Source organism: Sus scrofa, chromosome X (genome assembly GCF_054392235.1).
Source record: "Sus scrofa isolate SSC_HxYL_T2T_F1_AM1 chromosome X, Sscrofa_HxYL_maternal_Yorkshire_Landrace_v2.0, whole genome shotgun sequence".
Classification (NCBI taxonomy): Eukaryota; Metazoa; Chordata; class Mammalia; order Artiodactyla; family Suidae; genus Sus; species Sus scrofa.
The window spans coordinates 50,639,417-50,660,305 of NC_139401.1; the positions used below are offsets into that span (position 1 = coordinate 50,639,417).

At 39.7% G+C, this 20,889-nt stretch overlaps 1 protein-coding gene across 3 annotated transcripts in view; it reads right to left on the reverse strand.

Annotated features, from left to right (window-relative positions):
• Nucleotides 1-20,889, reverse strand: part of FAM120C (family with sequence similarity 120 member C) — a 132,759-nt gene that overhangs the window by 71,125 nt on the left and 40,745 nt on the right. For 2 of the 3 annotated variants that reach the window (XM_085007984.1, XM_021080777.2), the window contains exons 5-9: nucleotides 10,922-11,024; nucleotides 10,016-10,092; nucleotides 9,291-9,571; nucleotides 8,278-8,551; nucleotides 7,332-7,503 (exon numbers count right to left, since the gene is read on the reverse strand). In XM_085007984.1, coding sequence (XP_084864110.1) covers nucleotides 7,332-7,503; nucleotides 8,278-8,551; nucleotides 9,291-9,571; nucleotides 10,016-10,092; nucleotides 10,922-11,024 — 907 coding nt within the window. The remainder of the gene's footprint in view (nucleotides 1-7,331; nucleotides 7,504-8,277; nucleotides 8,552-9,290; nucleotides 9,572-10,015; nucleotides 10,093-10,921; nucleotides 11,025-20,889) is intronic. The other variant, XM_085007985.1, reaches the window with a different exon arrangement.

Consider the following 20,889-nt stretch of genomic DNA (forward strand, 5'->3'; position numbering starts at 1 on the left):
TTATACATATATATTGTTTTGTAGATTACTTTCCATTATAGGTTACTATAAGATATTGAATATAGTTCACTGTGGTATTCAGTAGGACCTTGTTGTTCACCTATTTTATTTATAGTAGTGCGTATCTGTTAATCTCAAACTCTTTTTTTTTAATTTTTATTTTTTTCTTTTTAGAGCCACACCCATGGCATATGGAGGTTCCCAGGACATGGGTCGAATCAGACCTACAGCTGCTGGCCTGTGCCACAGCCACAGCCACAGCAACAAACACATCTGCAAACTATACCACAGCTCACGGCAACACCAGATCCTTAACCCACTGAATTGAGGCCTGGGATCAAGCCCACAACCTCATGATTCCTAGTTGGATTCGTTTCTGCTGCGCCACAACGGGAACTCCATGTTTATCACAAACTCTTAATTTATCCCCATCCCTTTCCCCTTTGGTAACCCTAAGTTTGTTTTCTATGTCTGTGAGTCTGTTTCTGTTTTACAAATAAGTTCATTTCTATAAACTTTTGATTCCACATGTGATATCATATGATATTTGTCTTCTTCTGACTTACAAAGATTATTATGATAATCTCAAGTCCATTCATGTTGCTGAAAATGACATTATTTCATTCTTCTTTGTGGCCAAGTAACATTCCATTATATATATAAATATATATACACCGTATCTCCTTTATCCATTCATCTGTTGACGGACATTTAGGCTGCTTCCACATCTTAGCTATTGCGAATAGTGCTGCTATGAATTTTGCTGTGCATTTATGTATCTTTTTCAATTAGAATCATCATCTTTTCTGGATATATACCCAGGAGTGGGACTGCTGCATATGGTAGCTCTGTTTTAGTTTTTAAAAGGAAACTCCAGTTGTTCCCCATGTTCTTCTGTTTTTAAGATTGTTTTGGCTATTTGGGGGTCTTTTGTGTTTTCATATACATTTTAGGATTGTTTATTATATCTCTGTGAAAAAAAATACTACTGTTATTTTGATAGAGATTGCATTAAATCTGGAAATTGCCTTATGGTCTGTTTAACAATATTTCTTCCATTCCATGAGCACCATATAGCTTTTTGTCTGTGTCATCTTAAATTTTTTCATCAAAGTCTTGTAATTTCCCAAGTATGGGTTTTTAGCACCTTGGTTAGATTTATCCCAAGGTATTTTGGTCTTTTTAATTCAATTGTTGGGAGGGTTTTTTTTTTTTAATCACTGATTCAATTTCATTACTGGTAACTGGTCTATTCGTGTTTTCTATTTCTTCCTGATTCAGTCTTGGGAGATTGTACATTTTTTAGGAATTTGTACATTTCTTCTAGGCTGTCCAATTTATTGGTGCATAATTTTCTACAGGAATCTCTTATGATCCTTTGCATTTCTGTGGTGTTGGTTGTATCCTCTCCTTTCTCATTTCTGATTTTATTGATTTAGACCCTCCCTTTTTTCCTGATGAGTCTGGCTAAAGGTTTACTAATTTTATCATTTCAAAGAACAAGGTATTAGTTTCACTCATCTTTTCCATTTTTAAAATTCTCCATGGCATTTATTTCTGTTCTGACCTTTACAATTCCTTTCCTTCTACTAACTTTGGGTTTTATCTGTTCTTCTTTCTCTAGTCGCTTTTACTAACTTTAGGTTTTATCTGTTCTTCTATCTCTGGTCACTTTAGGTAAAAAGTTAGGGTTTTTTTGAGTTTCCTTATTTCCTGAGGTAGGAATGCATCTCTATAAACTTTCCTCTTTGAACTGCTTTTGCTGCATCCCACCAAACAATGATTCTGGATCACTGTTTCTATTTGCATTTGTCTCCAGGTATTGATTTTCTTTTGAATTCTTCAGGGACCAACTGGTTGTTTAGCAGCATATTGTTTAGCCTCCATATGTTGGGGGGTTGTGTAGGGTTTTCTTCTTTTAGTTGATTTCTAGTTTCATATCATTCTGATTGGAAAAGACATTTGATATGATTTTGATCTTCTTAAACTTACTGTGATTTGTTTTGTGGCTCAGCATGTGATCTATTATAGAGAATGTTTCATGTGCACTGGAAAAAATGTGCATTCTGCTGCTAAGGGATGGAACTCCTATATATGTACTAAGTCCATTTGGATTAATGTGTCAATTAAGGCCAGTGTTTCATTGATTTTCTGTCTGGGTGATCCATTCATTGATGTAAGTGGGGTGTTAAGTCCCCTAATATTATTGTGTTAATATCAATTTCTCCCTTTATGTCTTTAATATTTGCTTGTGTATTTAGCTGCTCCTATGTTGGCTGCATATATATTTATAATTTCTGTATCTTCTTGGATTGATCCTTTGATCATTATGTGATGTCCTTTTTTGTCTCTTGTCTTGCAGCTGGTGTTGGTAGGCTAACTGGTGGGGCTGGGGCCCAGGGGATCCAGGGCCTGATGTCTACCCACTGGTGGATGAGGCCAGGTCCCAGTGTTTTTGAGTTGGTGTTGGCCTGCAGGTGAATGGCCCTGGGTCCTGGGGTGGCTGGGAGCTCAGTACAGCAGCTAGCCTACTGGAGGGTGGGTCCATGTCCCTGCCCAGCTTGGTGCCAGGCTTGGAATGTCCCAGGACTGGTACTGATTGGTTTATGGGTGTGGTCAGGTCTGGGCACTAATAAGCTAAAGGGAAGTTTCCAGGACCAATATCCCCATGGTACGATGAGCTGCCAGAAACAGCTGGTGCCAGCTTCTACAGCTCCAGGGTGGGTTTCAATTGCCTCTTGTCTCTCTGGGAGGCTCTCCAAGTCAGCACTTGCTCGGACTCAGTCTCCTTTCAAATTACTGTGTTGGCTCTGGGTCTTGGAGCATGTGAGACTTTGTGAATATCCTTTAAAAGTGGAGCCTCTATATTGCTCAGTCCTCTGGCTCTCCCATAAGTAAGCTCCACTGGTCTTCAAAGCCAAATGTTCTGGGGGCTCATTTTCCTGGTGCAGAAATCCAGGGCTGGCAAGCCCAATGCAGGGTTCAAACCTCTCACTCCTTGGGGACAGCCTCTGAAATCATAATTATCCTCCCATTTGTGGGTCAACCACCCAGGAGTACAAGTCTTGACTATACTATAACTCCACCCTTCCTAAACTCTCTTATTGTGATTCCTTCTTTATATCTTTAACTTTTGAACTTTTCTGCTAGTCTTCAGGTCTCTCATGGATGGTTGATCTCTAAATATTTACAATTTTTTGTGCCAGTGGGAGGAAGTGAGCTCTGGGTCTTCCTACTCCACCATCTTGGTCCTTTCTTTTGACCCTTGAAAATGTTGTGGCAGAAGGAACTCTATGATAAAAAAAACATCAGCTTTTATTTGTATTATTTTCCTCTATAGGTAAAGCATCATTTCTCTCTGGCTGCTTTCAAGAATTTTTCTGTCTTTAGACCAACAAGGGCTTAATTTTTAAAATATACAAATAGCTCATGCAGCTCAATGTCAAAAAACCAAACAACCCAATCAAAAAATGGGCAGAAGACCTAAACAGACATTTCCTTGAAGAAGACATACAGATGCCCAATAGGCACATGAAAAGATACTCAACATCTTTTAGAAAAATGTAAATCAAAGCTACAATGAGGTATCACCTAATACTATTCCGACGATAGTTGGAACAGCTATCATCAAAAAGTCTACAAACAGGAGTTCCCTTTGTGGTTCAGTGGTAACAAACCCAACTAGTGTCCATGAGAATGCGGGCTCCATCCCTGGCCCTGCTGAGTGGGTTAAGGATCCGGTGTTGCCATGAGCTGCAGTGTAGGTCGCAGATGTGGCTCATATCCTGCATTGCTGTGGCTGTGGCATAAGCCAGAGGCTGCAGCTCCAATTCAACCCCTAGCCTGGGAACTTCCATATCTCATGGATGTGGCCCTAAAAAGACAAAAAAAAAAAAACAGTCTACAGATAATATTTTTATTTTTTTTTTGTCTTTTTGCTATTTCTTTGGGCCGCTCCCGCGGCATATGGAGGTTCCCAGGCTAGGGGTTGAATCGGAGCTGTAGCCACCGGCCTATGCCAGAGCCAAAGCTACGCGGGATCCGAGCCGCATCTGCAACCTACACCACAGCTCACGGCAACGCCGGATCGTTAACCCACTGAGCAGGGGCAGGGACCGAACCCGCAACCTCGTGGTTCCTAGTCGGATTCGTTAACCACTGCGCCACGACGGGAACTCCACTGCGCCACGACGGGAACTCCGTCTACAGATAATAAATGCTGGAGAGGGTGTGAAGAAAAGGGAACTCTCCTACACTGTTGGTGGGAATGTAAATCGGCACAGTCACTATAGAAAACAGTATGGAGGTTCCTTAAAAAACTAAAAATAGAGCTACCATATGATCCTACAATCCTACTCCTGAGTATATATCTGGAAAAGATGAAAACTCTTATTCAAAAAGATATGTATGCCCCAATGGTCATAGCAGCACTGTTCACAATAGCCAAGACATGGAAGCAATCTAAATGTCTATCAACAGAGGAATGTATAAAGATGAGGTACATATACACAATGGAATATTACTTGGCTATTAAAAAACAATGAAATAATGTTATCTGCAGCAACATGAATGGACTTAAGAGATTATCACAGTAAGTGAAATAAGCCAGACAGATAAAAACGAGTATCACATCATATCACTTATATGTGGAATCTAAAAAAATTATACAAATGAACTTATTTATAAAACACAGACTTTGAAAACAAACTTATGGTTACCAAGGGGAAAGGGGAGATAAATCAGGAATTTTGGATTAACAGATACACACTATATATAAAAAAGATAGCCAACAAGGACCTACTATATAGCACAGGGAACTATATTCAATATATTGTAATAATCTATAATGGAAAATAATCTAAAGAGAATATATATGTATGCATGTATATACATACATATACGTATGTATGTATAACTGAATCACTTTGCTATATACCTGAAACTAGCATACATTGTACATGAAGTATACTTCAATTAAAAAAAGTTTTCTGAGTGTTTCCAGTCTGGCTCAGCATGTTAAAAACGCAACATAGTGAGTGTCCTTGAGGATGTGGGTTCAATTCCTGGTCTCTCTCGGTGGGTTAAGGATCTGGTGTTTCCACAAGCTGCTGCCTAGGTCGCAGATGTAGCTCAGACCTGGCGTTGGTGAGGCTGTGGCATAGGCCAGCAGCTTCAGTTCTAATTTGACCCCTAGCCTGGGAACTTCCATATGCCACAGGTTCAGGAGTAAAAATAAAATGAAATAAATAAATAAATAATTTTTTGTCTTTAGCTTTTGAAGGTTTGACTGTAATGTATCTTGGCACGGATTTCTTTGAGTTTATACTGTTTATATTCACTCAGTTTCTTGAATCTGTAGGCTTATGTTTTTTCCAAATTTGGGAATACTTCAGTTATATCTTTGAGCACTTTTGCAGCCCTACCCTCTATCTCTCCCTCTTTCTGAGACTCTGATTGACACAAATATTAGAGCTTTTGTTATAGTTCCACTTACCCCTGGTCATTTTTTCAGACTATTTTCTCTGTCCTATCCAGATTAGATAATTTCTATTATTCTTTCTCCACATTCACTGATTATTTTCTGTTGTTTCAATCTGCAGTTTAACCCATCTATTGAGTATTTTATTTCACTTATTTTATTTTTTAGTTCTTAATTTCCATTTGTTCTTCTTTATATATTATATCTCTTTGCTAAGACTTCTATTTTTAATTTGTACCAAGAATGTTCAGAATTATTTGTCAAAGCATTTCAATGATGACTGCTTTGAAATCCTTGTCAGGTAATTCAATCATTTTTCTTATCAATGATATCACCTGTAGATTTTCTTTCCTCAGTCCATTTACCATCTCAGTTAAAATCTTCCTGGGTCTGGTGTAATGAAGCAATGCCAAGTAATTATGTTGCAAGCCACATGGGAAGTCCCTTGGTGTAATGAAGGATTTTTAATTTAAATCTTGATATTTTGAGTATTGTTTTAAGAGGCTCTGGGTCTTATTTAAATTTTATGTTTTAGCAGTTCTTTTATGACACCACTCTGATGGGTGAAGGAGAATGTATCTCATTACTGTCAAGTGGGAGTAGAAGTCCTGGCTCCCCACCTGGCTTTGTCTGACACCTCCAAAGCAGGAGCAGGTGGCACACCTTGTTACAGTCTGGCAAGCGTAAAGTCTAGATTCTTCATTTGGCCTTTGCTGGTGGGGATAGGAGTGGGCTACAGTTTTTCTCCAGTGTTGAGAGCAGGCTTTTCTTGGTCTGTACATGTTGGTGTTTCTGGGCTGCCAGCTTGTCCTGAACCCAGTCTGGGATGTATATATATATATATATAAATATAAATATATATATATATTTTATCTGCCCACAGCATGTAGAAGTTCCCTGGCCTGGAATCAAACCCATGCCATAGCAGCCACCCAAACTGCTGCAGTGACAACGCTGGATTTTTTTTTTTTTTTGTCTTTTTGCTATTTCTTGGGCCGCTCCCACAGCATATGGAGGTTCCCAGGCTAGGGGTCCAATCGGAGCTGTAGCCACCGGCCTACACCAGAGCCACAGCAACGCGGGATCCGAGCCGTGTCTGCAACCTACATGACAGCTCACGGCAACGCTGGACCCTTAACCCAATGAGCAAGGCCAGGGACCGAACCCGCAACCTCATGGTTCCTAGTCGGATTCGTTAACCACTGTGCCACGACAGAAACTCCCCAGTCTGGGATATATTAAGGCACAAAGAAAGCCCAGGGAACTTACTACTGCATCATTCCTTGGATCCCAAGGTCCTTAGCCAGACTGTTACCTTCTCTTCACATTATAGAGTATATTGGGCTTGTCTGATATATAACATCCTATGCTTTTACTTTTATTTAGCAGAAGAATACGGAAAATTATAGCTACTCCATCTTCCCAGAAGCAGAAATCCAGCTGTTTTTTTTTCTTTTTACTGCTATATCTACAGCACATGGAAGTTCCCACTCTGACAGGTGGTTCCTTTGAACACACTAATTTGACCATATCACTCTGCAGCTTAAAACATCTCAATGGCTCCAACCACTTACATGATCAGATTCCAAAGCAAAAACCTCACTGAGGAGGAGAGTTTGCATCAGGTACACCTCTATATTCCCAAAGCCCAGCATGGTTCTTATAAGTAGTGATCACCCTGAATGCTTAATGATTAAAGAATTGGGGCTTAAGTTAATGCATTTCCCACACCGATATGTATTCTTGTGTATTATGTACTTTCTCAAAGACTGTTCCAAAGCCAAAAGCATGATGTGCTTGCAGATATTTTTGCTGAGTCAAAACTCTAGTCAACAATAGAACCAGAACTTACCTTCTATAGGCAGCCGCCGCCGTATGGCCAGGCGTTCCATTTTACGCTGTGTCTCTGCCAGACTGAAAAGGACCCCATATACATACTGACGAGCTGACCGGAACAGGAGAGCAGCTGGAGGCAGCTCCATGTTACACTCATCCTCAATACATACAGGGATCTTAATCTCACCCTAAGAATAAAATGGTTCAGGGGAATGAAGAAAATGAGTTACCTTAAGGTTCAGAATTAAGCTGAGAAGAACCATTAACAAATTGTAGTCTAACTATTTAATTTACTACTTACATTTAGACAGAATTTCATACTAAAAAGAAGCTATAGCAAACCGAGCTGACCATAGCCACCTATAAAGCTATATTCCATTTTTTTTGGCCACGCCCATGGCATATGGAAGTTCTTGGGCCAGGGATCAAATTTTCAGTACAGCACTGACCCAAATCACTGCAGTGTCAGTGCTGGATCCTTAACCCTCTGTGCCGCTACAGAACTCTTATATTCCACTTTTAAAGTCTCTGCTAGGATTGACTAAAGCTGAATAATGGAGAAAATTCATCTTAGACATTTTTCTGGGGGATGGATTTGTATGGTAAGACTGGAGGAAGTGAATAGCTTTCGGAGAAGTAGAAGAGGTAAAGAATAAGTGCATAATGCCTCTTTTTAGAGTGTGTCCATCCATCCCTAGACCAGAGTCCATACACTTGGTGCATTACTTCTTCGAAATCTTAGCATTACACCTCTTCCAGGCCTCATTTACTGCACATTCCCATCTGGTGCTGGTCTCACTTAACCAGAGACTGTTAATACAATGAGGGCCCTGGAACACTTGGTACCCTCTGAGTCCCATTCACATACCAATGATTAGAATTTTCTTTGGTAACTTACAGTCCTAGGACATGTGAAGTACAGTGTTGAGAGCAGGGAGGTAGGTGTTGAGGTACTCTCTCACCTTAGTGAGAACATGGTAGATATATGGGTACATAAGACCCCTTCGATGTCTATGTTCAGCAACCCGCAAGACTTCTGGAGCTACCGGAGGTAAGGGTGGAATGGTGATATCCATGTGGTTCCTCGTAGACATAGAGAGCAGAGATGGGATGTGGGGCTCACCATCACCCAGGCTGGCATCGGAAACTCCAGCATCAATGGGCTGCACCCAGGAGCCCCTGTCACCATTTGGATCCTCCCATCCAGGCTGTTGCTGAAGTGTTTCTGTGATGTGACTAAAAGGTTTAAAAGATAATGTAGATGAAAGAAAGGTTGTTGATAAAGACATTCCAACTCAAGATGTCTTTCTGATTCCAAGGAATCTAACAAGGAAGCCAGGACAATGGGTTAGTATTGGATCAGATACATTCTCTCTCAGTGGCCATCACTACCCTCCTGGTTTCTTCCATTTGATACAAATCAAAACAATCAAAAGTCATGGGAATGATAATGCATCCTTTATACCTTATAAGAGGTCAACTTTAGAGTCTACTTACGTTCGAAGGAAATAATTACAATTGAAAACTCAAAGCAGCTCTGTCTCTCGGGAATAATCTGCTTGGAGGAATAATCTAAGAACAAGTGAACTTATACAAAGTCCCACTGTTTCAATTCTCAGAATCCTAAGCAATATAACTGTATACTCAACTGTCCTAATATGTAACTCTGTAGTCTTTTCAATTTTTTTTTTTTACATTCAATCTACTCCCCCTCACAAATTGAGAGATGACAACTGTGATACATAGCACATCTATACCAGGGCTTCTCTAACCAGCTGGGTATCTGAAAATTACCACAGAGTCCAAATGAGCATGAAGTGGCCAAGCATAGGGAGAGTTTTATTACTTAAGAGCAAAGAATCACAGAGAAAAACCAGGAATATATACTTTCCCACATTCCCTACCAAGGTTACCAGCAAAAGAATACAGATGCTTTCAGAAGTCTGTTCCCTGAGGTGCCTACACAGATACTTACTCAGAGCTGGCTCCATTTGGCTCATCACCATCAGAGGAAGAGGAGTGGGAAGAGTCTGGTCCCAAAGGAGGTGAGGATTTGGAAGTCAGGTAATTGGGAAACTGGGATGCAGAGGAATCATAAGAGACAGCCCAATTGGCAAAGGGGCTGTCCTGCAGCATGGAATCCTCAGAAAAAGCATGGGATTCCCCCAAAGCATGGGGGGAGAAGAGAAGAGAGGAGCTGGGTCCCACTGGGAATGGTGGTGGATATTTCATTTTCTGGGGCACGTGATGAGAGAACTAAAGGACAAAAACAGACAGAAAAGCTATTTATTTAACATTTTACCAGGCTCCAAGATGGTTCCCCCAGAAGGTGTGACATAGTGGCTGATGCCAGTAGTTGGAATTGTTGGGATATAAAGAACCTACTGAGAATGACTAATTCTAACAGTGCTGTATGGACAGAATACTCCAAAGGCAGGACAATGGACAAATCTATGTCTCTTAGAACCATTCTTCAGACATTAGCTAATCTGCTTTCACAATGCCCTAGTGGTTACTGATTTGGATGTTTTCTTTACAGAGTTTGGCAGCCTCAAGTTGAGAATGTGACATAGGTATACACAGCTTTGACATTCTGATAATACTGAATCACTCTAACTCCTTAACTCGGATTGTTAAAATTGGGAAACAATCTGAGTCTAATGCTATCAAATGGTCTCAAGTTTCTTAAAAGATACTTACCACTGGTTTTCCAGCAGAGATAGTACCCATTTGATTTCGCGGAAGGGGAGGATTTCCAAGCCGATTATTCCGAAAGCCTGAAGCAAAGAGAAAAGGCTATACTTTAGTGAATCCTAATAATTCTACCCTGTTACATTCTGCTAACCCCGTATCACCTGAGAACTTATTATTAATAAATAAGTTACAATTTATTGAATAGCTACTATGTGCCAGGCCAGGACCTTTACAAAAATTATTTCCTCTGATAACAACCCTATTAAGGACGTATCATGAGCTACATTTCAAAAGTGACTTGCCAAGATCACACAGCTAGTACACAGCAGAGGTAGAATTCAAACTCAGGCCCGACCCCACAGACAGGGCTATTTTATATATACCAGGCCACAACGGAGAGTAGCACCAGAAGAAGCCCAAGCTAAGGAAATGGCGTTGGATCCCACCTATAAATTCAAGAAATGAGGCTCCTGTCATGTCACTTCTCTTATTACATGGAAATCGAAGGGAGAAAGTCTATCAAATAGGAATGACTTTTTTTGTTTGTTTGTTTTTTTAGGGCCACACCTGTGGTATATGGATGTTCCCAAGCTAGGGGTCAAATAGGAGCTACAGCTGCTGGCCTACACCACAGCCACAGCGACGTGGGATCTGAGCCGCATCTATGACCTACACCACAGCTCATGGCAATGTTGGATCCTTTAACCCAAAGATCAAGGCCAGGGATCGAACCCACATCCTCATGGATACTAGTTGGGTTCCTAACCTGCTGAGCCATGACTGCAACTCCAGGAATGACTTCTAAGAGGGTGCAATACAAATAAATAATTCCACTCTGTCCCAGGAATTCCTGAGGGACTAACTCAGTTTCCTCTACAGACAGAGCACCTCATGATCAGATGGAAGCCTTACCTAGAAAGGAGGAGGGACCCACTGGCAGCGAAGAGAGTTTGGTTGTGACTGAATAGTACTCAACTGCTTTCTTGAATCGTTCTATTTTATCTTCTGTCCTGGACTGGATGTTGGAACATCAGATGTTCAGAAGAAGAAATAACATGAGAGTGTCTTTTTCATGCAATTTATAATTTGAGAGTCAAAACAGTAGCAGAAATCAAATGTTTAAAGAAACCCAAGAGAGCAATTATTCATGTTGCCGAAAAGATTAGATAAGGAGAGAGCATTATAGAACATAAAAGCTGGAATACTTCAAAAAATAGTTTCAAAATAAACTTTACTTACATTTTGTGTTATTCTAAAATGGTCACATGATTATTAGAAAAATATATAAAGATAGGAAAAAAAAAACTACACTGTATCATCACCCAAAGATATTTTGGTGTTTCCTTCCACTAATTATTAAAATACATTTTTTAATATAATGATTTTTATTTTTTTTTAATGGCTGCACCTGTAGTATGAGAAAGTTCTCAGGCCATGGATTGAATCTGAGCTGCAACTGTGACCTACTCCACAGCTGTGGCAATGCCAGACCCTCTTACCCACTGCACAAAGCCAGAGATGGAATTGCTCCTCTGCGCAACCCAAGCTGCTGCAATTGGATTCTTAACTGACTTCTTGCCACAGCAAGAACTCCAAAACAATTTTTTTGTTGTTGAAGTATAGCTGGTCTATTTTAATGCACATATTTTTTCTATAGTTGATACCATACTCTGTGTGCAATCTGATATTTTGCTTTTATTATACAACAAGATGATTTTGAATGGATGAATATTTTATCATTATAAATGTATCACAAATTACATAACTACTTATCTAATACCTGACATTTTGGTCATTTCTCACATTTGGGTATTTTAAGTTACATGGCAAAGAATATATATACACATACATATATATATGTATATATATTATGTAGATATATATAAGATTTTTCTGGATTTCAGATTATGTCCTTAAGAAAATATCCCAAAAGTGGAATTGGTGGTTAAAAACATATATTAAAACCAAAAGCACTTAAACATATACAAAAACCATGATGTGAAATCACTATACAACTACCAGAAGGGCTAAAATTGAAAATTATAAACATATAGATAGCACTGGCAAGGATATGAAGTAACTAGAATTCCAATACATTCCTGCTGGGAATGTATATTGGTACGTTTGGGACAACAGTTTGGCAGTTTCTTATAAAGCTAAACATATGTTTGCCATATGCCACAGCAATCCTACTCCTAAGTATTTACCCAGGGGAAATAAGTACATATGTCCACCAAAAGAAATGAACAAGAATACTAATAACACCTTTATTTAACAATACCAAAGTGGAAATAACTCAAATGCACATCAACAGAAAAATGGATAAATTATGGTAAACTCACTTAATAAAAACTATATAGTAATAAAGAACAAAGTACTGATATATGCAACAATATGGGCTAATCTCAGACATAATACTGAATGAAGGAGAAAACACACAAGAGAGCACATATAAAGTTCAAGCAGAAGTAAAACTTAGCTATAGCAAAAGAAGTAAAAATGCTATTTCTCTCTGTGGGGTTGGGGCTGACTGAGAAGGGTGTTTTCCTTATCAAGACTTTTCCAATGTAGTTTTAAAATCCTCTCAATATAATTTATGACCTTCATAATATTTCATCAAAAATAATAGAAAATATTAAAGTCATTTCTAATTTCTCATTATAAATAATGCTCTGATAAGCATATTTTTATGTAATCTACTGAGTTATTTCATAGGTTATATAGGTCAAAGGATATGGTCAGTTTCATAGACTCTTGACATAGGATACTAAATCTCTTTTCAAAACAGATGTCTCAAGTTATAATCTCATCATCAATGCACGAGTGCCCAATTTACCATGTAGACCCAGTGTTGAATATTTTCTATAAAACTATCCCCTAATTATAAAAAACACTTGGTTTTTCAATAGGAAATTTAAAAGATACAATCAAAAAAGAAAAATCTTAAACATGTATAATCTTATCTCTCAGAGCTTATAATTACTAACACTCTAGGATTTATTTGTAAGCATAGCAGGTACACAAACAGAAATCAAGATCTCCAGGTTCTCCAGCATCACTTAGAAACAAAATCACTCTCCTTTTTCAAAATTTGGACTTAATATAATTTTTTAAAAAGGGTTCCACATCTAAAAAATGTTTTCAAATTACTGACTTCCAGAATGACATATGAATAATATTCCATTGTATTAATTTTCCATTATTTATATATTTAGTTATTTCCCTATTATATTTAAGAACACATAAAATAGCTGAATACAATCTCCTAAGACATACAAGCCATACATAGAATATTTCTTAATATCTCTTACTCTGTACCCATTCCCATCCCCCAAACTGACCACTGATACCAGTTTGGTATATGTTCTGTCATAATTTTTGCTGTGTTTTTTACACACATATATATGTACACCATTATGGTTTTTGCATTTTTGATGTAAGGGGAATCATATATCATCATACTATTTTTCAAATTGCTTTTTGCGCTTAACAATATACCTTGTAAACTGCTGTATGTCAGTGAGTATAGATCTATAGCCCAATCCCCTGAGATACTGACTTGTGTGTACTTCCTTCTGTGTTCTGTTCTGTGCCATAAAAGGCAAACATTTTGTTCTCTTTCAAGGGGAACCAATTCTAAAATCAAAACCTTCCTTTCACGAAAACATTGCTTTTACTTTGTTGTACTTATTTATGTGCTTCTACCTCCCCATTTAACCTCAAGTCTGTGACGACAAAGAATGGTTTATTCACATGTATATCCTAGTGTCTAACTTGGGACCTCATCTATAGAAGTTCGTTCAGTGTAGCATATATGATCATATTTAATTAAGTCCTATCTTCTTCTTTTATAGATCCAGAGAGGGCTATAAGCAGCAGAATAGAACCTTATACTTTGACACTATTACCTAGCAGTTTTTGTATGTTTGTTTAAAAGAGCTCTCATAATTGTATAATTGTTTTAAATGTTTGTGAAACTTATATAGCAACAATGGAAAAATAGTTTAAGACATAATGTTAAGTGGGAAAAGCAGGTTAAAGATGTTTACACTGAGATGACTACCACATCAAAACATACATATAAAGAGGACTAGGAAATACTGTAAAACATTTAAGGGGGAATTAGGACAGAAGTCTCTACTAAAAATATTTGTTTTGGCATTCCCATTGTGACACAGGGGAAATGAATATGACTAGTATCCATGAGGATGCAGGTTCAATCCCTGGCCTTTCTCAGTGGGTCGGGGATCTGGTGTTGCCGTGAGCCATGGTGTAGGTCGCAGATGCCACTCAGATCTCGTGTTGCTGTGGCTGTGGTATAGGCCAGCAGCTGTAGCTCCGATTTGACCCCTAGCCTGTGAACTTCAACATGCCTTGGGTGCAGCCCTAAAAGGCAAAAAAAAAAAAAAAAAAAAAAAGAAAAAAATTGTTTTGTTTAATGAAAAGGGGATTCTTTTTTTTCCTTTTTAGGGCCACACTTGCAGCCTACGCCATAGCTTGCCGCAATGCCAGGTCATTAACTCACTCAACGAGGCCAGGAATCGAACCCACATCTTCATGGACAGTACTAGGGTTCTTAACCTGCTGAGCCACAACAGGAACTCCAGATTATTGTTATTAAGAATAGTCATTATCAGGAGTTACTGTCGTGGTGCAGCAGAAACGAATCCGACTAGGAACCATGAGGTTGCGTGTTCGATCCTTGGCCTTGCTCAGTGGGTTGAGGATCTGGCGTTGCTGTGAGGCGTGGTTTAGGTCACAGATGTGGCTCAGATCCCATGTTGCTGTGGTATAGGCCAGCAGCTGTAGCTCCGACTTGACCCCTAGCTCAGGAACCTCCATATGCTGCCGGTACAGCCATAAAAAGCCAAAAAAAAAAAAGAATAGTCATTATCCAAGTTCCAAAACTCATGAAGCTACAAAGAGAAGCAAAGGCTGTAACATTAAAAATATTCATCACTGAACTGAGCACTTATAAAATTTTTTCTTCATCTACTATAATGGAATGTTATTCAGTCTTATAAAGGAAGGAAATTCTGATACATGCTACAATATGGAATAACCTTGAGGACATATGCTAAGTAAAATGAGCCTGTCTCAAAAAAAATACCATAATTCCACTTACATGAGGTACCTAACATAATCAAAATCAGAGACTAAAAGAATGGTGGTTGCCAGGGGGAGAGAGGACAGAATGGACAGGTATCACCTAATGGATTCAGACTTTCAGTTTTAAAACATAAAAAGAGTTACGGGGATGAATGGATGGTGATGGTTGCACAATATTATGAATGTCATTAATACCACTGAACTCTATATTTAAAATGGTTGAGAGTAAATTTTATGTGTATTTTACCACAATAAAAAAATTGGAAGGGAAAATTTATTCTCCATCTAAATAGTATCCCATACTTAACACTAGGATCTCTCCCTACCCAACATGTCAATTTCTTTTCTTTGTAGGTCAATCTCTTCCTAATTATTTTTTTCCTTTTTAGGGCCACACTTGCAGCATATGGAAGTTCCCAGGCTAGGAGTTGAACTGGAACTTCAGCTGCCAGCCTACGGCCACAGCCACAACAACACGGGATCTGAGCCACGTCTTCCATCTACATCACAGCTCTTGGCAACGCTGGATCCTTAACCCACTGAACGAGGCCAGGGATCAAACCAACATTCTCATGGATACTAATCAGATTTGTTACTGCATAGCCACAATGGAAACTCCAATCTCTTCCTAATTGACTGATGTAAACAGATGAGTACAACCCAAAGCAATGAACTGAATGAGCAAATCTGTCACAAAGGTCAGGATTTCCTAAAGTCAAGGGATATGATGGAGGACTGCTCCCATCATGCTAGAAGCCACAGGCTATTGACGAGCTGGTGCAGTTAGTGTTCAACAACCATGGTAGAGAGAATTATGAAAGATGATGGCAAGCAAAGCACTTGAAAAGAGAATGATTTGAATATCAAAAGAATATAAGCCCTTTGGGGAAATAAAGCCAAAGTATATTTTTTTCCCTTTTTTTTTAATTACTCAAATGAATTTATCACATCTGTAGTTGTATAATGATCATAACAATCTGATTTCACAGGATTTCCATCCCATAGCCCAAGCACATCACCCCCACCCCCCACAAAGTATATTTTTATAAGAAAAAAAATATGAGTTCCCATCGTTTCGAAGCGGAAATGAATCCAACTAGGAACCATGAGGTTGCAGGTTTGATCCCTGACCTTGCTCAGTAGGTTAAGGATCTGGCGTGGCCTTGAGCTGTGGTGTAGGTCACAGACGGGGCTTAGATCCTGCATTGCTGTGGCTGTGGTGTAGGACAGCAGCTGAAGCTCTGACTGGACCCCTAGCCTGGGAACCTCTTATATGCCACGAGTGAGGCCCTAAAAAGCAAAATAAATAAATAATAAAAACAAAACAAAACAATGCTCTTTATTATTGTGCTAGAAAGTTAAATGTGAACCGGTAGATGTTAGACAGTGCTATCAAAAAATTTTGCTGGGAAAACTTATGCCCCCTAAACCAAACATTTATTTCATTCTTTTTTTTTTTTTTTAAGGCCCACACCTGAGCCATATGGAGGTTCCCAGGCTAGGTGTCTAGTCTAATCGGAGCTACAGCTGCTGGCCTACACCACAGCCACAGCAACACCAGATCTGAGCCACCTCTGTGACCTACCCCACAGTTCAGGGCAACACTGGATCCTTAACCCACTGAGCAAGGCCAGAGATTGAACCTGCAACCTCATGGTTCATAGTTGGATTTGTTTCTGCTGCGCCACGATGGGAACTCCTGATTTCATTCTTTATTCATTTAAAAACATCCATATAGAGGTTTCTGTTCTGGTTAAGATAGAGTAAGTACACTGCATCTTATTCCAATTGAAGGTAGCTATAAAAACCAGAAGGAACTATTTGAGAACTCTGAAAAGTAAACAGTAGCAGGAGGATTAGGGAAGAAGACCAGAATTCAAAGTACCACCAAACCAAAGATGAGGGCATTTCTTTTTCCTCCAATATCCCCTGGTGTGTATACAATGCATTCTGAAATCTGGAAGTGTCTACTGATGTGGGCAAAGAGAGCTTCAAGAGAAATACTAGTCCAATTCTGGCTTGAAGAGTGGGAAAACAGTCTCTGAAAAATCAAGAAAATGTATGGAAATATCCCATTTTTCTTTCCTTCTTTTTTTCTCTTCTCATGTGTGTTGGTCTGATGGCAACAGTGGCAAAAGAGGAGTAGCAGGAAGCTAAATCCCTGATTGAGGAAAATTCCTCTCTAATCAGAGAAGCAGTGGCTTTGGTAGAGTAGTATGAGCTTTCAATGCTTTTTCTCTGTCATCCTGCTGCTTGGCCCTAGACACTGAAAAAGGGTGGCCTAATGAACTAGGAAGAACTGAATGGATCACAGAGGGAGCAGCATGTGTGTGGACCTGACACTTAAAACAGCAGACCACAGACTCTGAGAACTGAAGAGATAAACCACTGCCCAAGTCCCACTAGCCACTGGCTGGCATTCATGGGACTGATCTAAATAGGTTTGCAAAGGCTTTGAAAATTGCACTGATGGAGTTTCAGTTGTGGCTCAGCAGTAATGAAACTGACTAGCATCCATGAGGATGCAGGTTCAATCCTGGCCTCACTCAGTAGGTTAAAGATCTGGCATTGCCACAGGCTGTGGCGTAGGCCAGCAGCTGCAGCTCTGATTTGATCCTAGCCTGGGAACTTCCACATGCTGCAGGTGTGGTCTTAAAAAAAAAAAAAAAGAAGGAGTTCCCGTCGTGGCGCAGTGGTTGGCAAATCCGACTGGGAACCATGGGGTTGCGGGTTCAGTCCCTGCCCTTGCTCAGTGGGTTGGCGATCCGGCGTTGCCGCGAGCTGTGGTGTGGATTGCGGGCGCGGCTCGGATCCCGCGTTGCTGTGGCTCTGGCGTAGGCCAGTGGCTACAGCTCTGATTCGACCCCTAGCCTGGGAACCTCCATATGCCGCGGGAGCGGCCCAAGAAATAGCAACAACAACAACAACAGACAAAAGACAAAAAGACACAAAAAAAAAAAAAAAGAAAAGAAAATTGCACTGACAGTGAAACCAAGTCCCACAATAGGATGGTAAGAACTTGCGGTCTGATCATAAATGGGTCAATTGCCTCTTATAACAAAACTGTCAACATTCCCCATTATATTGAAATAAGACCAAGAATCTCATAATATAATATTTAAAATGTCTAATCTAAATTTAGTGGAGTTCCCATCGTGGCTCAGTGGTTAACGAACCCTACTAGCATCCATGAGGACACGGGTTCAATCCTTGGCCTTGCTCAGTGGGTTAAGGGTCCAGCATTGCTGTGAGCTGTGGTATAGGTCGCAGACGTGGCTCAGATCCTGCATTGTGGTGTAGGCCAGCAGCTACAGCTCTGATCAGACCCCTAGCCTGAGAAACTCCATATGCCACGGGTGTGGCCCTAAAAAGACAAAAAAAAATTTCCTTGGCCTGGGCATAACCAGCAAAGTCTTAAATTTCATGGAAATAATCAATATATGCCAATGCTGAGATGACACACATGCTGAAATTATCTGACAAAGACTTTAAGCAGCTTTATATAAATGCTTGAAAGTAAGAGGAGTACTTTTTTGTTTCTGGCCATTCCTGCAGCATGTGGAAGTTCCCAGGCCAGGGATGGAACCCATACCATAGCATGACCCGAACCTTAGCCAGCTGTGTCACAAGAGAATTTCTAGGAGGAATACTTTTGAAACAAATAGAAAGATAGCAAAGAGAGATAATCCATAAAGAAGAACCAAATGGAAATTTCAGAACTTAAGATAAATACCCAGAATTAAAAAAAAAATTTGTTGGATGGGATCTACAGCAGAAAAGAGGCAACCAAGGAAAGAATCAACAAAGTTAATGATGAATCAAAAGAAACTATCCAGTGTTAAAAACAGAGAGGAAAATGATTTCTTAAAAAACAGAGCCTCAAGGACCCATGGGGTATGCCAAAAGGTGAAACAGTGATGCCACTGTAGTCATAGGAGTAAAGGAGAATGTGAAACAGAAAATCTGTATGAATAACAGCTGAAAACTTTGAGAATTCAATGAAAGATACACTTAGAAATTCATGAAGTTCAGCAAATTATAAACAGGATAAATTCAAAGAAATCCATGCCAGATACATAACTGGAAAATTCTATCAAATAGAGAAGAAAAACACCAATTCTACACGATCTCTTCCCAAAAAAAAAGGAAGAGGAAGGAGTACTTGGCAACTCATTTTATGAGTCTAGCATTATTCCGATATCAAAACCAGACAAAGTGCGCATGTGCCCACACATACACACACACAAAACCTACAGTCCAATATTCCTCATTAAAATACATATAACGGAGTTCCCGTCATGGCTCAGTGGTTAACAAAACTGAGTAGCATCCATGAGGACATGGGTTCGATCCCTGGCCTTGTTCAGTGGGTTAAGGATCTGGCATTGCCAAGAGCTGTGGTGTAGGTCACAGACGTGGCTCAGATCTCACGTTGCTGTGGCTGTGGTGTAGGCCAGTGGCTACAGCTCCAAATGGACCCCTAGCCTGGGAACCTCCATATGCCCTGGGTGTGGCCCTAAAAGACAAAAAAAAAGAAAAAGTATAAAAATACTCAATGAAATACTAGCAATTCAAATCCAACAGTATAAAAAAAGGAATTGTACATTTTTACCATATCCTGGGAATGCAAGGATGGTTCAATAATTAAATATCAATGGACTAAAGAAGAAAAAGCACATTCTCCCAAGGCAACAGAAATAAAAGCAAAAATAAGCCAATGGGACCTAATCAAACTGCAAGCTTTTGCACAGGAAAGGAAACCCAAAAGAAAACAAAAAGACAACTTACAGAATGGGAGAAAATACTTTCTTTTTTTTTTTTTTTTTTTTGTCTTTTTGCCATTTCTTGGGCCAACTCCTGTGGCATATGGAGGTTCCCAGGCTAGGGGTCGAATTGGAGCTGTAGCCACCAGCCTATGCCAGAGCCACAGCAACAAGGGATCCGAGCTGCATCTGCGACCTACACCAGAGCTCACGGCAACACCGGATCGTTAACCCACTGAGCAAGGGCATGGATTGAACCCGCAAGCTCATGGTTCCTAGTTGGATTCGTTAACCACTGAGCCATGATGGGAACTCCGAAAATACTTTCAAATAATGCAATGGACAAGGGCTTAATCTCTAGAATATACAAGCAACTTACACAACTCAAAAGCAAAAAAGCCAACAACCCAATGGGAAAACAGACAAAAGTCCTGAATAGACCATTATCCAAGGAAGATGTACAGATGGCCAACAAGCACATGAAAAAATGTTCAACATCCCTGATTATTAGAGAAATGCAAATCAAAACTACCATGAGGTACCACCTCACACCAGTCAGAATGGCCATAATTAATAAGTCCACAAATAACCAGTGCTGGAGGGAGTGTGGAGAAAAGGGAACCCTCCTGCACTGGTGGTGGCAATGTAAGCAGGTACAACCACTATGGAAAACAGTATGGAGGCATCTTAGAAATCTATACATAGAACTACCATATGACCCAGCAGTCCCACTCTTGGGCATATATCCAGACAACACTTTCCTTGAAAAAGACACATGCACCCGCATGTTCACTGTAGCACTATTCACAATAGCCAAGACGTGGAAACAACCCAAATGTCCATCAACAGATGATTGGATTAGGAAGATGCGGTATATATACAGAATGGAATACTACTCAGCCATAAAAAAACGAAAGAATGCCATTTGCAGCAACATGGATGGAACTAGAGACTCTCATACTGAGTGAAATAAGTCAGAAAGCAAAAGACAAATACCATGTGATATCA